The 24,162-nt window shown below is 40.1% G+C and overlaps 1 protein-coding gene across 6 annotated transcripts in view; it reads left to right on the top strand.

The window, feature by feature from the left end:
* Positions 1-2,712: 2,712 nt before the first annotated feature.
* The window catches only part of EDRF1 (erythroid differentiation regulatory factor 1), a 31,870-nt gene continuing 10,420 nt past the window's right edge, over positions 2,713-24,162 (top strand). For 4 of the 6 annotated variants that reach the window (XR_014066459.1, XR_014066460.1, XM_081533217.1 and 1 more), the window contains exons 1-18: positions 2,713-2,947; positions 4,443-4,651; positions 6,637-6,703; positions 7,338-7,463; positions 8,530-8,654; positions 8,897-9,053; positions 12,134-12,235; positions 12,504-12,625; positions 13,348-13,459; positions 14,807-14,954; positions 15,040-15,148; positions 15,453-15,564; positions 16,816-17,076; positions 19,321-19,392; positions 19,786-19,936; positions 21,653-21,841; positions 22,097-22,297; positions 23,706-23,924. Coding sequence is in view for 4 of the 6 variants with exons in the window: in XM_081533217.1 (XP_081389343.1) it covers positions 2,840-2,947; positions 4,443-4,651; positions 6,637-6,703; positions 7,338-7,463; positions 8,530-8,654; positions 8,897-9,053; positions 12,134-12,235; positions 12,504-12,625; positions 13,348-13,459; positions 14,807-14,954; positions 15,040-15,148; positions 15,453-15,564; positions 16,816-17,076; positions 19,321-19,392; positions 19,786-19,936; positions 21,653-21,841; positions 22,097-22,297; positions 23,706-23,924 (2,590 nt within the window). In the remaining 2 variants the exon portion in view is untranslated. The remainder of the gene's footprint in view (positions 2,948-4,442; positions 4,652-6,636; positions 6,704-7,337; positions 7,464-8,529; positions 8,655-8,896; positions 9,054-12,133; positions 12,236-12,503; positions 12,626-13,347; positions 13,460-14,806; positions 14,955-15,039; positions 15,149-15,452; positions 15,565-16,815; positions 17,077-19,320; positions 19,393-19,785; positions 19,937-21,652; positions 21,842-22,096; positions 22,298-23,705; positions 23,925-24,162) is intronic. The other 2 variants (XM_081533229.1, XM_081533220.1) reach the window with 1 other exon arrangement.

Genomic DNA, 24,162 nt, shown 5'->3' with positions numbered 1-24,162 from the left:
AGAGTCGGAACTGAGCAACTGAACTGAAAGCACATAAACGTTTTCGAAGAGGGAAAAGAAAATAATAAGCACTTAGAACTAGCAGAATATATAAACTTTATGTAACCTGATATACTCAGTTTCTCCTGCCATCGAGGATCCTCCTCCTTTAGTACCTAAACCTCTCTAGTCCTGCCCTGTTAAGAGACCCCAGAAACCTGGTCCCTCCTCAGGATTCCCTCCACAAACAGCTCCTGGGTGTCCTCAGTTCCCCCAGCCTGAAGCTGGCTCTCACGGTCCCCTCTGCTGCTGACTCTTTCTCTGTGCTGAGTTCCTGGCTCTCTCTGTTTCATTCTTTGCCTTTTCACAGGCTGTTTCCAGCACATTTTCTCCCTAGGCATCATCAACAAGGATTCAGACACTTAGCTCTCAAGAGGCATGTAATATATGTGAGTCTTGAAGAAAGAATTACTGTTACCTCAGGAAATCCCTTCCTACAAACATAGAACTATATAATAAAACAACAGAACTTAAGGATCATTTGAAGATAAATTATGTATGTATAAAATCTTGATGATGTTTTACTATAAAATAATGCACAATTGGAAAGAAAAATAGGAAAATGAAGCTTTAAAGAATATTAAATCATTTCATTTTACCCCTCAGAGATACATTTTTATTGACATTGACACAGAAATAGATACGTTCGTAAAATTAAGATCTTATCACAGGTGTGCTTTAAATTCTTTTTCTCACCTAACATCATGCACAATTTTATAGTACAGGCACCTTTAACAGAGCCTGTGGAGTTTACATGCTCTTGAAAAACAAGTGAATTGTTGCACAAGTTAATGGTATTATGTAACAAAAATAGACATAACCATTCTCCTAATGTTAAATATTTGCATTCAACTTACAATGTAAAATAACAATGCATTACCTGCAAAAACACAAAGCAGTAACTGCAAAATCCAAACAGAAAATTATAAATATCAAAACCAATACACGTTGATTTAAGGGTCTACAAAATGTATTATAAAATTCAGTTATATATAATTCATAAAAACGTTTTGTTATAATTAAAACAATTTGTAAATTGTTTGCTGACACAAGGACTTCTAAATCTGCAGATAATGAGTGCCTTATCAGCACCTCATGTAAATTACAAATTGAGACAAATAATTGCAAGGCAAAACTAATTTTTTAAAACCACTTCCAATATTTTACTGCAAAATACAACAGATATTTTAAGGAAGGCTATAGCCCCATTTAACTACATTTGATAGGATAGATATTGAGTGTTCCCTTGTAGCTCAGTTGGTAAAGAATCTGCCCATAATGCAGGAGACCTGGGCTCAATTCCTGGGTTGGGAAGATCCCCTGGAGGAGGAAATGGCAATCCAATCCAGTGTTCTCGCCTGGAGAATCCCATGGACACAGGAGCCTGGCAGGCTATAGTCCATGGAGTCGCAGAGTCAGACACGACTAAAGCAACTAAACCATCACCATATTGAATGTTGACTCAGAGGCTAAGAGGGCCCGCACACCTTCAAACTTGGTTTTGTTGTTTCTCCACCTCTTTGTGGCTCAAGGCACTGGCATTATCTCCCGGGGGTCTAGTAGAGATCCTGAATCTCAGGTTCCTTCCAGACCAACTGAATCAGGATCTGCCTGCCAGCTAAATTCCCAGGTGTCTCCTGGGCCTTTTTAGGCTGGAGAAGGCCCCGAACCACTGCAATACCCTTTGCTAGATCCCTAGATCCTAAAGGAAATCAGTCCTAATATTCATTGGAAGGACTGATGCTGAAACTCCCAATACTTTGGCCACGTGATGAGAAGAACTGACTCATTGGAAAAGACCCTGATGCTGGGAAAGATTGAAGGTGGGAGGAGAAGGGGACTACAGATGAGATGGTTGGATGGCACCACCAACTCGATGGACCTGAGTTTGAGTAGGCTCTGGGAGTTGGTGATGGACAGGGAGGCCTGGCGTGCTGCAGTCCACGGGGTGGCAAAGAGTCCGACACGACTGAGCGACTGAACAGAACTGAGATCCCTGGGGCGCGATAAACAAGGGGGCTCTCCGTAAATGCTCCGCTAAGTCACTAAGCCGCAAACTGCACCTTTGGCGCGGGTAGGGGTGGGGGTTGCCACCTCCTCTGAAATCCATCTCCTCCCCTCAGCAAAGGCGGAGGGCCTCCTTTACGCCTCTATCCCCGCACTCGGGCCCGCGAGGCCCATGCACGCATTGTGATGCGCGGACAGGACGCCGAGTCCAGGAGGGCCTGACTCTGGACGGCCCTTCTCCTGGGCACGTGTTTCCCTTCCTGGGCCTGCGAGCCCACCGGGAAGCCGAGGGGTGGGGCGCACTGGAAGCTGCAGAGGGAAGAAGGCTACCGCTTCACTGCTTTACGTAACAGGAGCCGCCGGTTACACCCACGGCGGCTTTTCCCCGCCCAAACGCAGAAAGGGACCGGGGAGACCCCGACTCTATCCCGAGCCCAAGTCCCAAGGACTGTTTGCCAACAAAGAGGACCGGCGTGCAAGGGGTGGAGCCTGGGAGTCGGATTACCGCGAGACGTAGTTTCCGAAGAGCCTCTGACAGGCGCAGGCGCACTACACTTCTCGCCCTCCCCCTACCGCCTCCGCGAAGGTGCCGCCACCGGGGGAGGCGGGGCCGGGCCTCTGGCACAAAGCTCGCGAGATTTGAACGCGTCCGCGCTCGTTCTTCCTGTCAGAGGCCGGAAGTGTGGGGCCTTGCTAGTGCTCGCTCCGCTGTCTGCGGCGGTGCCGCTGGGCCCCGGGTATCCGTCTCGGCTCCTCGGGTCGAGCTTCGCCTAGCCTCCCCTGGAACGAGGTGATGGCGGACTCTAAGGAGGCCGGGGCCGAGGCTCCGCCGGCCGGGGCCGCTGCTCGGGGAGGGCTCAGCCTCCTGTCCCAAGGGGAGTCTGAGGAACCTTCTGCACAGGTGAGTCCTCCGTGGGGTCGGGACGTGCAGGGCGCCCGCGTAGGGCTGCGGGCCAACTCGGCTCGGGAGGGATGTCATGGTGGCCGGCGGCTGGTGGAGCCTTCTCCACGCCTCCCTGACGGACCCCTGAGGAAAGAAAGTCCGTGTGCCTATGGACAGGTACTCAGGTATTTACCATGCAAGTCATCCCGACGAGCCTCCTGAGGAAAGAAAGTCCGTGTGCCTGTGGACAGGTACTCAGGTATTTACCATGCAAATCATCCCGACGAGCCCCCTGAGGAAACAAAGTCCGTGTGCCTGTCGACTCACATATTTACCATGCAAGTCATGCGTGTCAAAAGAGACCCTGGCTTCCCAGTCCATGGGAGCCCACAGTTGAGTTTGACACCATCCCTGCTCTCGAGGAGCGCAGGTAGGAATCACTTCAGTTCAGTCGCTCAGTTGTGTCCGGCTCTTTGCGATCCCAGGGACTGCAGCACGCCAGCCCTCCCTATCCATCAGCAACTCCCGGAGCTTACCCAAACTCATGTCCATGGAGTCGGTGATGCCATCCAACCATCTCATCCTCGGTCGTCCCTTTCTCCTCCCACCTTCAATCTTTCCCAGCATCAGGGTCTTTTCCAATGAGTCAGTTCTTCTCATCAGGTGGCCAAAGTATTGGAGTTTCAGCTTCAGCATCAGTCCTTCCAGTGAATAATCAGGACTGATCTCCTTTAGGATGACTGGTTGGATCTCCTTGCAGTCCCAAGGGACTCTCGAGAGTCTTCTCCAGCACCACACGTGGCTACAAAACTGACCCAGCCTTGCAGAGCTGGAGGGGGACAGAGAGCGCGCTCACCTAGATGGGGACTGAGCTAATATTTGAAGGGCACAGACTGTTTGCTTGGCTGGAAAGGGACTGTGTGAGAGAAAGTTGGAAGACTTAACTCAGACCCTGAGCCTTCTTGGGGGTGTGCAGGTGAAATCTATGCGGATCCCCCAGTGACTTGCCTTGCCATGAAGTCAGACGTTCAGAGTATTTGTGTAATAGACTGACCAATCTATTGCTAAACACTTAAAAACGAAGAAGGCCCAGATATTTTACCACAAACCACTTCCTAAATGATGCATGCTATTGAAATTAAAATACATGTTTAATATTGAACAGAGATTTTATTACATTTTGCGTTTAGTTACTGTGGTACTGTTTACTCCCTGGTTTCTGCTGCCGCCCTTATGAATGTTTTAAAAGACAGTTTGATTAGCCTGTTTCCTAGCTAATAACCATAACCATGATACTCCTTGACTCATCTTTTTTCTTTGAAATTATGTGAAAAAGAGCTACGTAAATTGTACAAATTTATGCTCCCATTTATTAACTGCTGCTAGTAACATGTAGCATATGTTCTTATAAGCCTGATGTGGTAGGGGTTTTTTATTATTATTATTAAGATGGGATTTTTTTTTTTTAATTCCTAGTAATGTACATTAAAGTTTCATTTAACATGTTAATCAGGGATCAGCTTTATTTCTCGGAGGCAATGAAGTGAAGAGCCGAGCTGTGGTGAAATACTCTTCTGCCCCTCCTCGGACGGCATTTGCACGCCTCGAAGAAAAAACAGACTTGAAACTCCCACCTGCCAACTGGTTACGAGAGAGTGCCAAGCTAGGACCGGCAGGAACTACCATTCTTGGCAATAGTAGGAAAAGCAAGCTATTTTCCAGGTAAATATTAATTAATGGCATTTTTACCTGTTCCTCAGCCCTGCACCTTAGAACTCTTAAGACTTGCTTTTCAGTTTAATTTGTAACGCTCATCAACATGCCAAGACTTCACTTTAGAAAAAGATTATATTTAACTTTCATTGTGCTTTTTCACAATAATAGGATTCTGTTAAAATATGAAGATATCGATTGCATATGCTTCTTTCAAGTCTGCATTATGTTATTAACAAAGATGAATTTTGACCACTAAAATTTAATTAGCTATTTTCATTTTAGCCAATTTTCATACCTTTTGATTATGTGAATATGGAGTCTCGGGGGGAAAGTCCTTAAAACTGCCTAACCTGTCCTGTGGAATTTTTCATTAAATGGTGGTGTATTGTCTGGTCTGAAACAATAGTGATGTAAAAGCACAGCATGTTTAGTGATACATACCCTTGACTTTGACACTTGCTGGAAATTCTGCTGGTGGTATTTAAGGTTGAGAGAGAGGCCTGAGTCTTACACAGAAGAATGTACTGATGTCCATATTCTTGTTGACCTTTTAATGTGGGGGGTTCCCTTTTTCCCTCTCAGTGACTGAACGTAAAGTATTTCCACATAACATACAGCAAGAGCCATAAATATATTAATACTTTACGGGCCAGTGATTTGGAAATTATCCTAGTGCCTCAGGAGGTGAAAGTTATGTTTGCAAAATGTTGCTTGTCCGTGCCATTATTTATACTAGCAAAAAAATTGCAAATAGTTCGCATGTCTTCTTTTATTTTTTTTTAATTTTTTTAATTTTTTGCATGTCTTCTTTTAGAAAAGTGGCTTAATAAAGCAGAATTAAATGTTATAAAGTGATTTGGCTGATAATTATACTGACAGTGTACAGACACTGCCGAGTACTTTATGTGCTTATCCTGTCTCATTCTGTCAACAGCCTTTTGAATTTGGTGCTGTTAATTTTCCTGCAGAAAAGTGAGGCTTGGAAAGGTTAAGAGCTTGCCTAGCCCACATGGTAAATCATCAGCATACTTTGAAATGAGGCAGTCCTAAATAAGTATTCTGACTCTGCCACCTCCTCACTGAAAAACGGTGACAGCAGCTGCTTTTCATACTTGCAGATTAGAGTGTGCCTCACGTGGTACCTGGCACAAGTTTGGTGCCCAGTGAGCTATTTTTTCTCCTTCTGGTTGAATTGGTGTTGTGTGCATTTTTTTCTCATACATTTTTTAAAACAGTACAAGTGTATATCACTGGGAACATGATCCCAGAGACTAAAATCCTTATAAATGTTTCTGTTGTTGTTTTTCTTGTCTCCCCATCTAAAAAGAGTAACTCAAACTGACTGTTTTCTATTGCATATTTTTTTAGATTTCATGACTACAAAAATAAAAATGATTGTAATTGTTTTTATTCTAAATATTTTCTATTATTGCTTCTATTACTATTGTATTTCTGTCTTGTATCAAATTTAAGATGCCATTGATTTTAGTTGTCCCATTATTTTTATTTAACAAAATTTTTAAAAGTATGGTTGGCTTATAATGTGTTGGTTTCTGATGTACAGCAGTGATTCAGTTATACGTATATATACGTATATATATTCTTTTTCATATTCTTTTCCATTATGGTTTATCACAGAGTATTGAGTATAGTCCCTTGTGCTGTATAGTAGGACCTTGTTGTTTATCCATCCTGTATATAATAGTTTGTATCTGTTAATCCTAAACTCCATTCTATCCCTCCCCAACTGCACTCTCCCATGGCAACCACAAGTCTTGTTTTCTATATCTGTTAAGTGACCCCGTTATTTTATGTACCACTAAGAAGGAAAAACTAGCCAACTGTAATGGTGATAGGCATACTGTTTTCAGAGATGTTAGAGTGGAAAATGTGGAAAGTGTATCCAAGAAGTGCTGAAATATAGTATTCTGTTGTAACAATACCTGCCCTACCATGAACATGATTCTTGTGGCCTTTGTTTTCTCTGTTAGTTTTGGGATGGCATACGACTTTATTGATTCAGTGGGAGACGATGTGGATGTTGTCTCTGACTCTGAAGTAAGTGCCCTCTTTGCGACTATAATTGGGATGTTTGTGCTGGGGGTTTATAGCCTGCTCTGTTCTGCGGTCTGGAAAAATTATTGATGAAATAAGCTACAACTATCTGATTATTGAACACCTTTTTTATTAAAGTAACACTGTTCGCTGCATCATTCCTCAAAGAGGAGGGAGCAACTCGCAAAATACTGGCAGTGGTATTGATGATTGTATTTTAACGATAGCAGTTTTGATGATAGCAGTTAAGTGTTGGGTTATGTAATGTTGCTGGCTGAGAATTAGGTACAATACTTGAAGTAAAATCTGTTGATGCTTAGTTGGCCAGTCTTTTCTGAGATGCTAAAAGCTTGGGTCAGTGCAACAGTGTGACCTGTATATACTTTATGAAATTCCATCATGTAAAAGAAAATCTTTGTCATTTACATTAACACAGGGAGACTGGTAAAGTGTAGGTGATTCTGGTTTTAAGCTCTGTCTTCCATGTGTTTGTAGGTAGCTCCTTAAGGTACAGTTTGTATGAACTTAAGGAAATAAGGTTTATTGTGCTTTAAAACTGAGTGAAGTTACATTTGAAAGATTCCAGATCATACTGCAAAGGTGTTTCTAAACTGTTTTTCCTTTTGTATTTTTTAAGAACATAAAAAAGCTTCTGAAGATTCCCTACAGCAAATCACATGTGAGCATGGCCGTGCACCGCATAGGAAGGACTCTCTTGTTAGACGAGTTAGATATCCAGGAACTCTTTATGAGATCATCTCAGGTAATTCTTGAGAAATAACAAGAAAAGCATTGTTTTAACAACTTATGGGCACTAGAAATGTGATTTTGTTTCAAAGAAATGACAAAGTGAAAACGTGGTTGAGTGCTTCAACCAAGAAATGAAAAGTTTAACTGAAGATTAAAAAGCTTTAATAAAGAAAAAGGTAGAAAAGAGAACAGTAGAGAAACTTATTTTATTGTTACCAGTAGCCAGAATTCTTATAAGGAAAAGGGTGAAGTGAAGAAAGTTATGAAAAATATGAAGTTTAAGGGACTGGTTAAATTTTTGAAAAATCCTTTCATGTCTGTATTAAAGAGACTGTCATGAAACATGGCTGCCAGGAAATGTGAAAAATGTTTAAAAAATTATTCCTCAGAATATATAGTTATGTTAGAATTAATTGGTTCTCTTTAAGCTGCTGAGCTTCTCAAACTGTGTGTGGTAAATGACTATTCTCCTCCATTATTTTGTGGTGGTGGTTTATTTGCTAAGTTGTGTCCGACTCTTGTGACCCCATGGACCGTAACTTGCCAGGTCCTTTGTCCATGGGATTTCCCAGGCAAGAATACTGGAGTGGGTTGCCACTGCCTTCTCCAGGGGATCTTCCCAACCCAGGAATAGAACCCGGGTCTCCTGCATTGCAGGTGGATTCTTTACTAACTGAACTACAAGGGAAGTCACCATTATTTTGTAAAATATAATAATGCTACAGCTTCTCAAAGCTGACTCTGCATTTCTGTATTTACCTTGTTGTTACAAATAGTTCTTGATTGCAAATAGTTCATGGTCTTTCCACTCACTCCCATAGGCTACTCTTAAAGAATATTCTTGCAATGCTTTGATAAAGGAAAAGAAGTTACAGTGATTTAAACTGACATTTATAGTGAATGTTTTTCTATTTGTAAAGATCACAGTTCAGTTCAGTCTGTATGTGTTAGCCACTGGGCAAGGTCTTGAGCATCACAGTCCTGCTTCCTTGCAGCTTATAAACACCCAGATAATTTTAATGCTTTGTACATACTGGGACTTATCCCAGGCACTAATTATCAATTTCTTATGTTACCAGACTGGTGATTGGACATGGTTAAAAGAGTTTTATCAAAGACTTATTGATCAGAAGTGGCAGAGGAAGAAAAAAAGCAAAGAACACTGGTATCAGAAGGCTATTCTTTCGAAATTTTTGTATTACAGGTACTTAGCTATTTGTTTATTTTTATCTGAAGAGAAAAATGAAATTCTGATATAAAACTTAATTTGAAGCCAGTAAAAGTAATTTAAGTTTGGCTTCTATTATTGTTGACATTTGTCCTGTATTCCTTTTTTTAATGAGATTTATACTTGGTTATAGAATCTAGTTTTTTAAAACTGGTGGGCTGTTACATAAAGTTAACTTAAGTAACAATGTGGTATTTTTTTGCTTCTGATCTGGCCAGTATCAATGGCGATGGAGCTGCTCAGCCTGTCCCGTCTGCCACAGAACAGCAGGAGTCGTCCAGCTCTGATCAGGCTAATGATTCAGACGGGTCTTCGTGGCCTGCCCCATTTGAAATGCCTTCTTCAGTCTCTGAAGACCCCAGTGCTTCCAGTCAGGTTAGACATTGCTTAGATGCTAATTCAGCAAAATCATTTAAGGAGACAAAGCCAATTATCCTATTAATAAAAAAGACAAATAGGAATAAAAATATTCGATCAATTTATGTCTTCACAGGTACAAAAACTCCTTTTTTTAGTTTTTCAGTATGGAATTTACAAGGGTTGTTATGAATGGCTAGATCAGACTTTTTTCAAGAAATAATTCAAAGATATTTTTTAAAGTTTTACCACATTTAAAAATAGCTTATTAATATGTTTATCAATACTGATTTATCTCCTCGTAGTCATAAGGAGATATGGTGTATTTAAACTGTGGAAATATTAAGTGCCTTTCAGATATTGAGACTCACAGGCCTGTTTGTAATTTAAATACTAGCCTTCTGCCTTAACTTTCAGTCAGATTTGTTAGGCCTGAAATAGCTCTGTACATTTTCTCAGTGGAGTTGCTAAGACTTAACCTACATTAATGTTATAAAGCTTTTAGAAAGGAAGAGAAAATGGACTATGACCTTTTTTATCTCTTATGTTCTTGGTTTCTTCTTACTGTTCGTTTGTTTTTGTCCTTATTGTGTCTGTCAAGTAACTCCATAGATGTAAATTGTGCATGTTTATTTTAGGAAAATCGACAAGCTTGAGGTAACTTGATAAATTGCATTTCTCCTCTGACTGTGTGCTCTCACACACTGAACGTTCATTATTAGATTGTTTCTATCCTCGCAAATTATAAGGTCATAGGAGACAATATACCTTTAACCAGATTTTAGTTTAGTAGGTTTTCAGATAGAGATGCCTCATTGAACTGTTTAGTGAACTTAATTTTTTTCCAGAGTTGGAAAATCTGTAAGGAAGAGTAAGGGAGTAATTAGCATGCAAGTCCACATAGTGATAACCCAGGAGGTGGGGAAGTTACTAATTAGAATTGAGAAGGGACATGGGTGCTGGGTGTGGGCAGGGTCCCATGTCATGACTTGGGTGGTGGTTACATGGATAATTTCTTTTCTAATTAGTCATAGGGTATTCTGTATAATTTATGTACTTTTCTGTATTTGATTATATGGTTAGACAGCATCACCGACTCAATGGACATGAATTTGAGCAAACTCTGGGAGATAGTGGAGGACTGAGGAGTCTGGTGAGCTATAGTCCATGGGCTCGCAAAGAGGTAGACATGACTCAGTGACTGGCCAACAGCAACAATATGTGATTATACTTTACTGAAGGAGTTATAAAAAAGATTATTTAGTATTCCTTGACTTCAAAACACACACATTATAAAAAGACCACATAATGAAAATTCTAGTCTCCTGCTGCCCATCTCTCATATATCAGCCTTATCATTCTGTCCTTTAAAGGTTACTTTGAAAAACTTTGGAGGCTTTTGAGAATCTGTATACTTGCCTGTGGAAGAAGTGACCTGGAATCTATTTAATGCTTCTTATGCCACATAGTTTATGCCATGTGTGGTGTGTGTATTTTTCATCCTTTTAGCTGCATGTGTATTATGTTGATGGTATCGTTTTACAAATAAGTAAATAAAGCTCATAAAAAGTAGATGTTTGTCTGTGGTCACACAGCTGGTGAAGTTCAAGCTAGGGTTTAAACCCTGGTCTTTCTGATCAGAGGCTCGTTCTCACAGCAGTCCTCCACTGTGTCTGTATATTCCACACATTTAGAAGGGCCCTATGAGCAGTCAAGTTGTCTGGGCAATGGCATATCCCTAAGCAGAGCTACCCTACCTACAAATAATCTTTTACAGAATGCTTTTTGTGACATATATAAATCTCTAAGCTTCATCTCATGAATTCTTGCTCCCAAGACTAAATCGGCAAGTTTGAAGCCCATGTTAAGCAATAATAGAGTTTAAATAGTTCTCTGCTCTGGCCTTGGAGCCAAACTTTTATTAAGAACATTATAACCTGCTGCTGCTGCTGCTGCTGCTGCTAAGTCGCTTCAGTCGTGTCCGACTCTGTGCGACCCCATAGATGGCAGCCCACCAGGCTCCGCCATCCCTGGGATTCTCCAGGCAAGAATACTGGAGTGGGTTGCCATTATAACCTAGAAACCTATAAATCCCACCAAAGTAATACCTGGCAAATACAATTTTGGGAATTGATCCATAGGTTGATAATTTGTCTATATAGATAAACAATACAGTAAATGTGTGAAATTCTTTAAGGACCTTTGTGAAGAAGACATGCAAAAGCACTGGAGATCCCCCACTGTTTACTTCATATCTACTTTCTTTGAAACCTGGTGCTAAGCTTATTAGCACACAAATAGGAATAAGCAACACACAAACATGCTTACATGTACACACACATACACTTGCTCATCTTGGTTTAATGTTTCTTAATGGTTTTAATGGCAGCTGCCCTAATGGTTGGAAAATCAGGGGACTGCATTTACTACATCAAAGGTTCCTCTTCCTATGTGTTTTCCAAAATACATTCCACAGACTGTAATAAGAATAAAAAGTGTTACAAGATCAGATAAATTTGGGAGTAATGGATTATATAGACGGTATGTAGGTTTTTCCAGTGCAGGACCTCTCAGGAGCCTTTTATGGTAATAAGCATTGTTACTCTCCAAAAGCAAATCTTTGTAAACAGTGTTTTTCAGATCTGACTCTGGGAATTTTTCACCAAGTACCCCAGAGACTAAACTTCTGTGAAAAACACATTAGAATGTGTGAAACTGAGGACTGTTCTGATGACCAGTGTCACAAAAATATGGCTGAGGTTTCTTAGGAAATTTTTAATCCAGTAGGGATGGGAGTAGGCTTTGAAAGAGCAGTGCTGTTCCAATTCACCCCAAAAAAGAGGAAAAAAGCTTGGAAAGCTTAAAAAATCTTTAGTCTTGACTTGAGTAAGATCTGAATGTGTTTAGCTTATTATAATGACTGATAATTATGAACTGAAGTCTGCACCCAGTGAGGAGAGGTAATGATTCGTATCAGCTGTAATTTACAAGAGCAGGTTTGAGCTGTATGCCCTGATGTGTAGGTGATACTCTTAACAGTAGGCCATTTGTAAGAAGTTACGACAGCAGAATCACTCCTGTCCTTGCACTTTTCACAGGGAACTGAGCCTCTTGAACCCTCATACATAGTGGGGCATGTGGCCTCAGCGCCTAAAGAACAAAACCTGACTCCTTTATTCAATGACGGGGAGAACAGTCAGGTATGCTCTCCGTGGGGTCCAAGTCGAGACACCACATCCCTAGTCTACTTCGTCATTTAAGAGCTAGTCTAAATTGGAATTCATAGGGGAAAAAAATCCACCTGATCCTAAAAATCTCTTTCTAAACATCTCTGATCTTCTAGCTCTGTGGCTTTATTTATCTTTTCTCCTTTGTCTTTTTCTTCTTCTAGTCTTTTTGTGGATCATGGGGGGAGATTACAGATCCCCTGTTTATTACATAATCTTTCTATTTTATTTCAAATCAAAGGGTCTTAAAAATGATTTTGTTCGGAATATTTTATGGACATTTGAAGACATACACATGTTAGTTGGCTCCAACATGCCTATCTTTGGAGGCGGCCGATATCCAGCAGTCAGCTTACGTCTCAGGTAACCAGACTTGTGTTCCTTTAGAATCGTGTTCCAATTTGCTTTCACCTGCCTATTTTGTATTTTGGCATCCTTTCCTTTTTCTAGTTTTTTTTTTTTTCTTTCACTTCCCTCCTTCCTCCACCAGTTGAAATGGCCACAGTACGGAAGGAATGTTTCAGCAAGTGCTGAAAACCCTGTGGCTGGCTTTTCATTCTAGTCCTCGGTAGTGGAGTCAGAGACCTGCTGTACTGACTGAGTCTTAGATCTGAATCTACAACTTGTGAGAGTATAGTACAGTTTATTTAACTAGTTAAGGAGGTGGTTTACCAGCTTCCTGTTAACTACTTGTAAGCATTTTTTAATGTTCCAGCTGTATGCGTTCACATCGTCTATCCTTTGTGAATTCTGACTTGGGCACTGTGATGTGTGCTGGTCAGTCTTCACTTCGGGTTGTATGAGGAGCGTGCAGGAGGCTCCCAGCCATCTGTGTCATTGTTCCTCCTTTTGCTCCTGAAAGCTCTTGTGGACACCCATTAGGAGTCCAAGCAAAGCTTATGTGAAGATGTTAAGTACAACATACCCCATGAGCTGCATATGCATATCTCACCAGAAGAGAAGCATAAATGGTATTCCCCAACTAGGGAGACCAGATTAAAATATTCTAATGCGGGAAGTAAGTCTCAGATGATTTGTAATGGAACATCTTCATTAATCAAATAACACCAGAAATGTGTTTTTAGGGATAACAACAAACCAATTAATGTGCTAACTGGAATTGACTATTGGTTGGACAACTTGATATGCAACGTGCCAGAACTTGTCATGTGTTTCCATGTAAATGGAATTGTACAGGTAAGCCTGATACAATATGACTTTTGAAATAATCTCTCAACTACAGATTGGGGCAGAAAGTACCTCACTAAAGTTTTTAACACCCTTGAGGAAGGTGTATTTTGGCAAGGAAGATAACCATGGCTAAACTGAAATTAGAGTGCTATTACATTTGAGCTGGTGCTGTCAGAATTCTAGATGTTACAGGAGTTTAATTTATAGGTAATTTGTGAGCAGGTCATAAATATACTAAAATCTACATTTGTAGCTGGAGAACTATAATTTTAAGACAAGCACCCATAGTAATTACTTCCAAGTGTCTGAACAGTGAAGGTGTTTATTCAGTATCGTATACTGTTATTCAGTATACAGATATGAATACTTAATGCAAAATGTTGAGGAAAGGCCCCAGCAGTAACTGCATAAAGTAGATAGATTATATAGCAAATTGTTATAGAGCGTCTTCTATTTATGAGGGACTTTGTCCCCATCAGAAATGTTGGAGTTTGGAAAGCAATAAGATTGGTCACTACTCAGAACGATTTAATCTAATGGGAAATAAGAATGTGCAAAGAGGAAAATAGGGAACGGTGGGTGAAGGGTTAGAAGTGTACACGTGAGAGTCTGGATGATCAGAGAAGGGCGTGATCGCTTCTGTTTTGACCTGGTCTGTTTTCCGATTGGATTGCAGTTTCTAGTCTTAGAGTACTTCAGAAAATATGCTCAGAGGCATTTAGGGAAGTGTGAGCAGAAGACAGGCTAGGGAAAAAAAAAAAAAAAATGAGGCACTTTAGAGATTGTGATGGTAATAGCCTTGCAGCCTTTACTCTTTCCTGCTTCCTCCACACACACTCACTCCACCCCTCCCCACCCCCTGGTGCTCCATTTCTTTAAAGGAATGGTCCAAAGCTCAAGGGGAAAGTAGTGTGCACTGGAGATACTGCCTAGGTGACTCTGGTGTCTGAGGAAAGAAAAAGCCAAAAATCACGTATTTTAAGAAAGCTTACTGGGTTTAGTCTACCTTGATTTATCACCTTCCCAGTTGAAAACCATGAGGGTAGAATGGAAGAAAGTGTACAGTGCAACTTATTCTGTGGCTGGGACAGAAATGAGATGTGCCTAAGTCTGTGGTTCAAAGTCTGGTTATGACTCTCACTTAAGAATTATTCCTGTGGTAAACCACCACATTGCTGGCAAGGACGGGTCAGATTCCTTCAGAGTATCAGAGCAGAAAAAAGAGCAAAAACCAGTGCCTTAAACTCTCATGCTGCGTAGGTCTCTAATTGCAGGGTTTATATATTTGGTCTCTCTTTAATGAAAGAAATGTTGCTATGCAGGTTTTCTCAAACTGTCTTTTCTGTTTTATAGAAGTATGAAATGATAAAGACAGAAGAAATTCCCAATTTGGAAAACTCTAATTTTTCTACTAAAGTCATAAAAGACATTGCACAAAATATTTTATCATTTTTGAAATCTAATTGTACCAAGGAAGGACATACCTATTGGCTATTTAAAGGTAAGCTAATGTTTGAGTAATTATTGATTTGAGTGGCAACTGTAAAATGAGGTTTATTTGGTTTTTTGTTTTGTTTTCTTCCCAGCAAGTGGCAGTGATATAGTGAAGCTCTATGATCTCACTACTCTTTGTGAAGAAACTGAAGATAAATACCAAAATCCATTCACAATGCCAGTGGCTATTCTTTTATATAAGTGAGTGCTTTAAGAAGTTAAGATGAAGAAGTAGCCTTATTTAAAAGTTTTAAGTGTATGGCCTCACTATCTATGCCAAGGTTTTAAATACCTTTTAGATTTTCATAGTTTAAAAAATGTGTATGTATATACATCTATATACTGTTGCAAAATAAAGGGAGAGGGAAAAGAGCAGGGGTGTAAAATGCAATGTTTTGTTGTTTCTTATGGCCCTTATTCTGCTGGAAGGAAGGAAGAGCATGCCTAGACTTGAGTCTTGCGGAAATGATGAATGGGCAGTAAAGTTGATATAAACTCCTTTTAGGGTTGCTTGCAACATGATGATGAAGAAGAATCAGAATAAGAAACACTACGGGACAGTTCGAACCCTGCTTCTGAATTGTGTTAAATTGCTGGACAAAAGCAGACATCCTCAAGTAAGATTAATATATGCCCTCTAAAAGAATTATGGCATTCTGATAGAGAATGGTTGCCCAGACATTAAAGCCAGTTAATACATAGTCTGTAACTGCCCGATCTGGTTTGCTAACCAGTTACCACATGTTGTGCCTAATCTGAACTGAGATGTGCTTTAAATGGAAAACACACACTGAATTTTGAAGAGTCTATGTGTATGCACATGTGTACACGTTACATATTGAAATATTTTGTGTTTATTGAATCAAATATATTAAAATTGATTTCACCAGATTTTGTTCTATAAATTTAGAACTCACATAATTTTAACAAAGTAGTGCCATTTTTCCTTTGTATTTTCATTGTTAGAAGGTGGAAAACTATTTTATAGTCTGTCTTGAAAGACCCATTTACATGAATGTCAGTATAAATAAGGTCCACATTCTGTACCTCAGTATATAAAAGCATCTCTTAAAAAACCTCAGTCTTACGTCCATGGTTTTACATCACCCTTATTACAAACCACAGTGGTCTGAATTTGATAATTGTATGTCTCAGTGTAAGGCTAATTGTTGTATCCTGTTTAAGTCAGAAAAGATCTGTAGTATTATGATGTTTTTAAAGATTCAAGTTAATTTTAATTGTAGCCATATTCAATTTGGAGATAAAGATTTTCCTGGAGACCAAACCGAGAGAACTGGTTTCAAAGAAAAGTGGCAGAATGATTTTTGGCTTAAATATCTAGTTGCAGATTAAGGTGGTGTTAGTAAGTTAGAAAACAGTGTTAAGGCTATTGTATGTCTGTGATAAAGAATTACTTAAATAATAGAGTAGAATAATGGTGATATGTAAATGCTAATTTTAAGGGAAACCAGAAATTTCTGGACTTTTTGCTCATTAAGCTCATGGAGGTTTTTCCCCCAGAACTGTAAATTGTAGAGTAAATTCCAGTTTCTTGGTTGATACGGAGTGATAGCTTACTAATATTTTAGTTGTGACACTTTACACGTGAAAACTTGTCTTCAGTGAAATACGGTTGCAATTTTTTCTTAAGAGAGAAGGCTGGGAATGGATAGTTTCAGGAAACAAACATGTCAACCCATGAGGATTTTGCAGTACATTCAGAGCATTGGTGCTGAGAATCAGGAACGTTTCTGTATGTATGCCTGTCTGCAGATCTCCTCAAATTTGTTCGTACAGTAGTAAAGTTCATTTCATTTTAGAATGCTCAATTTTGGTGAGTCGCTAATATATTTTTTTCTTTTTGTAAGATTATTGCTTCAGCCAATTACATGCTTTCAGAACTTTTTCAATTGGATGAACCTAAAAAAGAAGAAAGTTCAGAATCTCCATTAAATGAGAATTCTGATGAAAGTTACAGTGAAGAGGAGGAGGAGATGCCAGACAGTGATGAAAATGGATCCTACAGCACCAGTTCTGACCCATCAGATGATAACAAAGCAGTAGCTATAATTAAGTCTGTTGGAGAGTTGTCCGTTCCAGAAAAATACAAATCCATTCATCAAATCAGAGTAAGCATGTTGACATTTGTATTAAAATTTCATCAATGGAATTAATTGAGTACAGTTAGCCTCTCAAAAGATGACGTTACTTCAACTAATCCTTCATGGTATAGGGTCTAATAATCATTAGCTCTATGAAATCCGAAAATCAGTTTTATAATTGTCCCAGGGTCACTGACCCGCATGCAAACTGATGGTGGGCAGATGTGTAAATGACACATCAGTATGTTAATTTTCATGTGGGAGATTTTTCTTTCTGGTGACCAGTGTGCAGCCGTCTCTCCTCACCAGGGTACCCCTTCCCAATTGCTGTGTTGCTGGGAGACAGTATATGTTGCTTGGTGAACGTAGAATCAGAGCGGATGGGCGGCTTGTTGATCCATATGTGGAGAGACCTGGCACCTTGTCCCTGTGCTATAGGGCGGTGCCTTTCAGTGACTGGCCATGTCAGCTGGATTGGACATGTCCCTGACTGGTCACGGCCCAGTGGACCCTAACAGCTTCCTGCCCGTTAGGTTTCTGTTGGTGTTGATCGCGTTGACTGTCATACCATCCATCTTTTTCTAGACAGTGTTTCATTTTTCTAAATTATTACTACTTTCCAGTCGTATTTATAGATAATCTGTTACTTTAAGCCCTGATGTTAACTTTCAGATGGAAATTTTATATCCAAATAGGTTTTAAGAGGATCTCTCTGTGATTCCAAAACATTGCCTGTCCTTCTGACCTCCTCTTCTTTTCTCCTCTCGTTTACCTTAGCCCCACTGCCTTTTTCTCTGTCTCTCATATTCAGAATCATGCCCATCTGAGGGCCTGTGCATCTGCTATTGTTTGTGCTTGGAACTTACCCTTTCCCCAGACCTTCTTGTGACTAACTTTTTCTAAGTTGATTGAAATGACACCTCCTCTAGGAGACCTTCCCTGACTGCTCCAGATAAAACATGCTCTGTTTTTTTCTCCTTCATGGGGCTGGTAATCTGTACCTGGAATTCTCGTGTCTGTGTCCCATCACTGAAATGTAGGCTCCCTGGAGGTATGGGCTGTCCTATATCTCCATGGCTACAACCCATAATGTGCACATGTGCTCAGTTGCTCAGTCATGTCTGACTCTTTGCAACCCCATGGACCGCGACCCCTCTGTCCATGGGATTTTTCAGGCAAGAATATTGGAGTGGGTTGCCATTTCTTCCTCCAGAGGATCTTCCTGACCCAGGGATCAAACCTGCATCTCCTGCATCGGCAGGCAGATTCACCACTATTGCACCACCTAGGAAGCCCACAACACATAATTGGTGTTCAGTAAATATTTGACTAAATGACCACAGGAAAAAGTCATTAACTTGTCCATCTGACTTTTCGTGCACTTGGCAGCTTGAGCAACTCCCAGTACAGTAAAAAAAAGTTTCTTACTGTAAACAAAATCATTGGTTGTAAAAGGTACCTTATTTGGGAAACTGCTTCGTCAACAGAATGCAGTTACATTTGGTGAGTGGTGTGTTCACAGATTTTTTTTAACAGAGCACTTTCTGTCAATATCGAAAGCACTCAGAAATAGTATTCATATATACATGTCTTTTGTGTTAGCTTTGCCGTATCTCAGTACTTTCTGAAGTACAGACAGTGTGGCTCCAGAGCTCCGGCCTCAGCACTCACTCACTGTGAGCTTGAACACAGCACCTAACATCTGTGTTTACTTCTCTGTATAATGAGAGCGGTAATTCCAGCCTGTAAGATTCACCAAGTGGAGTGCCTCGCAGAACTGCTTACACATCATATCATTTAGTAGGCGGAGGTTATTAACTGGCTCTGCTCCTAATTAAGTGTATACATTATACATGAGAGTGTGGGCAATACTGGTTAACTTATTGCTAAAGTGATGATACTGTGAACTGTGTGTTACCAAGTACTAGTGCTCATTGGGAGTGAGCTGACCCATCAGATTAGGTATAGATTTATTTAAAACATTTCTTGCTAGCTTTTTTTGTTGTAATAGAATTATTTTTTTAATTTTAAGTACTTAAAGCAACATATACTGGAAGATCTTTTTAAACAAGATTTTTGTTGATGCTATTATCCATTTACTCTGCAATTAAAACAAGATTAATGTGTAATTGAAACAAAACATTAACCTCACTAAGCTGAATACACAGAAAAGTTCAAAAATTATTGATTTGCAGAATTTTATTAATTCCCGGAAGATGGAATTTGTTGTATTGGCAGCATGTTAATAATTTTTAACGTTTGTTTCTGAAGCCCAGTTGTGCGTTTCCAGTTTGTCATGACACAGAAGAACGCTGTAGACTTGTCCTGAGCTATGTTCTGGAGGTAAGTTTCAGTTTAGACTTTACTGTTTCAGTAAAGCTTGTACTTGATACGCAGGTGGCACTTGTTTATTGGTGTCTAAATGTTAATCTTTCTTTTAAATAGATTTTTATTGGGAGTATAGTTGCTATACAACAGTGTGCTGGTTTCTGCTGTACAGCAAAATGAATCAGCTAAATGTTATTCTGAGTGATATTCTACTGTGATTTTTTTCCCCCTTAAAGCATGAGTTGAAAATTAGTTTTTCCTAACTTTCAGGCCAAGTGTAGTTTTTAAAGTTTGTTTTCAAAATATAAATTCTCCTAAGTGTATCTGGTTGTCCAGATACTGCATTATATTTCATTTCTAGTTGATGTTCAGTGACATGTATAGTAAACATTTCTCCTTTTTTTAAAGGGTTTAAAGTCTGTGGACAGCAGCATCAAAAAAGAAAGTGACCTCCCTGCCGCTGACCCCAACACCCCAATCCCATTAAAATATGAGGATGAATCCACAAGAGGGGGTCCTGAGGGTCTAGAGAAGCAGATGGCCTTGTTTTTGGACAAAAGTAAGTTGAATTGAAGTGCAAATAAGGCCATTTCAATGGAATAATGTACTGGGCCTTTATCAGCAGCAGACTTGGGTCAATTAAGGCCTTCATTGAAAGGAATTCAGATAAAGGGTACATATGAATGGAAAGTAGGGGAAGATATCCTTTCATTCAAAGTGTAAAATAAAGCAGGATGGTTTCGATCCTTGGTAGATATTTCTAACAAGAGCGTAAGGAACCTGCCTCCTCCTGTCACCTGTCGTCAGGAACTAATGCCCTCAGCCCTTAGGCTTCTCCTGAGAAGGCCCTGCATCAGTAGGAGCAGTCCAGGGCTTAAACACAAGGACTTAGGAGCCAAACCACACAGCTTCAGACCTCAGCTTCACTGGAGCGGGTCGTTTTGACTTTGCTGAGCCTTGTTCTCTCTCCCAGAGTAGAGACAAAAGCAGGGCCTCCTTTAAAGGGGTGCTGTGTGCATTCAGTGAGTTAGTGCAGGTGACACGCTCAGAGCAGTGCATGTGATGACCAGTGCTCCCGGAGCGGTGGCAGCCTGTGCCCTCACAGCACTTGAATAAGCCGCATGTGTGCCTACAAAGCGTTGATCTGTTCAAGGACGTCACGTCACAAGGAACATGTGGGCTTCAAAGTAAAAGTGCTGAGCTTTCTTGTTTTAATCTGAAGTTGTATTTCTTTTCCCAATCCTATCCCCCCTCCCGTTTTTGAAACCAATTTCCAGTTAATTTTAAAAGTATTTTGAAAGCCTGTATGTTTAAAATAGTACCAAGAGCTTTCTGAAAGGTTGTCTCTCATGAGCATAGGTGGGGCCTGGCAGGACTCACTTCCCCAGCACTCGTGTTGTGCCTCCTGTGTGCTGGCCTGGGCTTGTACACACCAGCATCGAGACCCCTGTCTCTTTGCTTTCTTCACGGTGTTGTCTTTCCTGAAATGCCTTTTCTGTCTGTTCCTCCCTCCCCCTCTCAACTGTTGAACACCCTGCTCTCGTTCGAGGCCTCTGTTCCCCGCTGTCCGAGTCACAGTCCTTGGTTCCCTCACCACTTTGTCCTGTAAGCACTTTCTGAAGCCTGCCTTAGCCATCCTCAGCTGTGTTTAATGGTGTTGTACACACACACAAACACACTTGTGAGCAAAACTTCATCTTTGGTTCTCTGACAATGCCTCACACGTGGAAAATGCATACAGTAGCAGAGGAAAAAGAAATACAGGCACGAATAAAACCACGAAAGAGACTTAAATACTTTTCATTTGTACTTTGAAAGGCTCAAACACTAGAGCTGATCAAAAAATGAGAAATCTTGCACCTGGGAGATGCTGAGCATGACATAATAAGTGGTGAGGAACCATTTTAATGTTTAGAACAGGAATTCTACTGTGATTAAAGCTGTGCTTTAGGAAGGTGAACTTTGGGGCAGGTTGAGCCATAGGCTACGGAAAGGAAGTAGATGTCAGTCATGAGCCCAGCAATGTCTGTGACCCCCAAAGAGAGTGACAGAGTTGACCGCTGCGTGGAAGCAGGGCTTTGGAGATCTCAAGAGTATTGAAACACTGCTGTTCTATTAATACTTAATGTGTTTTAAGTAGTATAGTATTTACCAGTTTTGTTGTAGCTGTCAATTGTACCGAAGCCTGGTGTGTTTATATCAAGAAACAATTTTTTTTTGTACAGTGAGACTTATATTCAAATAAAATGTGCGTCTTTTCCCCTTCATGTCGTAGTGGGCTCCCTTCAGAAGGGTAATTATTCCAGTCAATCTGGAATGATCCCTGGTTCTTGGCAACATAAAATGAAGCTCCAGCTGATTCTCAAGTCATCGAAGGCCTATTACGTCTTGTCTGATGCTGCCATGAGTCTTCAGAAATACGGAAGGGCATTACGATATATTAAATTAGCTTTGCAGAGCCATGGTAAGTCACTGCAGATGAATATGTTTAATAGCATTGGGAGGAGAGATCAGAAAAGGCATCTGAATCACAGTGAAATTTTACTCAGTGAAATTTTAATGTAAAAAATTTTTTCTAACCTTGTATGTTTCCTAGTATTTTCCACTCTGGTTTAACAGCCCTTCATTTGGAAATACACGAAAGATCTTCTTAAGTTTTACTATGTTCCTTCATTTTTAATGTGCTGTGTTTTTTCTCCTTCCTGCTCTTTCCACATAGATACTTACTGCTGCCTCTGCACAAATATGCTTTCTGAAGTGCTGCTGTTTCTTTCTCAATATTTGACGCTCTGTGGTGATATCCAGCTAATGCTGGCCCAGAATGCAAACAACAGGGCGGCACACCTTGAAGAGTTTAATTACCAAACGAAAGAGGACCAGGAGATCCTGCACAGCCTCCACAGGGAGTCCAGTTGTCAGGGTATGCGAGGGAGGGGACTTGTACTTGGATTCAGAGAAGTGCCAGAAATGTCAGTGTTTCATCATTTCTTAATGTTAACATTGAACACAATCCTGTGTATTTGTGTATAAAATGGTTTTGAAGTATTTTATAATTACTAATTATACATCTGGAACTAACTAAAAATAATCTCTACATATCAACCATTTAGTCTTTCTGTAATAACCCTTTCGTCAACTGACCAACCCATGATTTTCTTTTGAAAAGGAATTAGCAGTGGGTAAAAATGAATGTGTTACCTTCTGAATGGTTCCTGGGGGCTAAGATACAGAGGTCATTATTTTTTAAACGTGGTTCACAGCTGTCTGTTTTTGGAGTCGTCAGATTTTAAACCTGGGAGATGGGAGAATTTAGTTCACAGCAGCAGTATTCCTCCTCTTAGCTCTATCCAGTAGATATAAGCACCTGCAATTAGGGCAGTAAATGAGACGTAAGGTGCTTTTATAATGTATCATGAAATTGTTTATTATGCTCTTGAGTTCTTATATCTCTTGATACCCACATTCCAAAAAGTTTTGGACTGTTAACATCTAGAGAAGTACACAGAGGGAGGAAATGTATTATTTCCTTGGGGGATTCTGGCCCTCTTTCTTCCCTTCCTCCCTGTCTGAATTTCTCAGATGACCGTTTTATTTTAATAGACGTGGTGAGAAAATCCGTAGTTTGTTTTTGCAGCTCCCATCATGTTAGTTTCACTTAAGATACTTCTTCATAAGAGTGATGTGCTCCCTGAAAGTTAGCAGGGGTACTGCCCTTTTTTCCCTTGAGTTTTTGGGCCCAGCCCCTGAGTTTACTCCAGTCTCCACTAGATGGCAGGTTCAAGTCTTTAGAACTTATCAGTTAGCTTCTGCAACTTAAACTTACTATTAATACAATGGGGCTTCCCTCATAGCTAAATCGGTAAAGAATCTGCTTGCAATGCAGGAGGCCCAAGTTCGATCCCTGGGGCGGGAAAATCCTCTGGAGAAGGAAATGTACATAACTAGCCTCTGGTAGCAGTCAGAAATTTATTTCAAGAATGGTTTTCAGTAATTAAAAAGAAAAAAATGGTTTACTTCATATCAGTGGACAATTTTAGGTCTGTACCAATAAGCAGTGGATCTGGTAAAATCTGGGTCTTGGGAATTGTTTGGTATTTTTAGGCAGGAAAATACTTCTTTTAATCAGATGTTAATGTTTCAAGAAAATACAGTTGTTTAAATAAATTCAGAGACCTTTACTTCTGAAATTTAAAATTTTAGTGGTATTAATTGAATTTTAATGTTTATACTATATTGCATCTATTTGTTTTTGTCTTAAAAGTATTAGATTACTTAGATGCTAAGGAAGGGTTCATATGACTCGTAATGTTTCCTTTTTTTCTTTTAAGGATTTGCATGGGCCACTGATTTGTCTACAGACTTAGAAAGTCAACTTTCAGTTAGTTGTAAATGTTATGAGGCTGCTAATGAAATCTTGCAGTTTAGTGACTTAAAAAGTCAAAATCCAGAACACTATGTACAAGTATTGAAGAGAATGGGTAACATTAGAAATGAAATCGGTGTCTTCTACATGAATCAGGCTGCTGCATTACAGAGTGAGAGACTAGGTGAGTATCTTTCTGGAGTCCTCTCTTTGTCACCTATTCTGTTAGTAAATCATGCTGATTTTTACATAGTTCAAGCCAAGACCTGAGGCATTTGGTTTAATGTCATAAAGGGATGCACTGTTTATCTTTTATTAAATCCTCAAGAAATAAAAGTAGGAAGAGACATTATTTTCCTGTGGGAGTTATCATTTCCGTGTCTTCTGTCCTCCACCTGATCAGTTCAGAAGTGAGTTGGACA

The sequence above is a fragment of the Giraffa tippelskirchi genome, chromosome 2, assembly GCF_054371585.1.
Source record: "Giraffa tippelskirchi isolate mGirTip1 chromosome 2, T2T-mGirTip1v1.2.pri, whole genome shotgun sequence".
NCBI lineage: Eukaryota > Metazoa > Chordata > Mammalia > Artiodactyla > Giraffidae > Giraffa > Giraffa tippelskirchi.
This window is presented reverse-complemented; position numbering and strand designations above follow the sequence as displayed.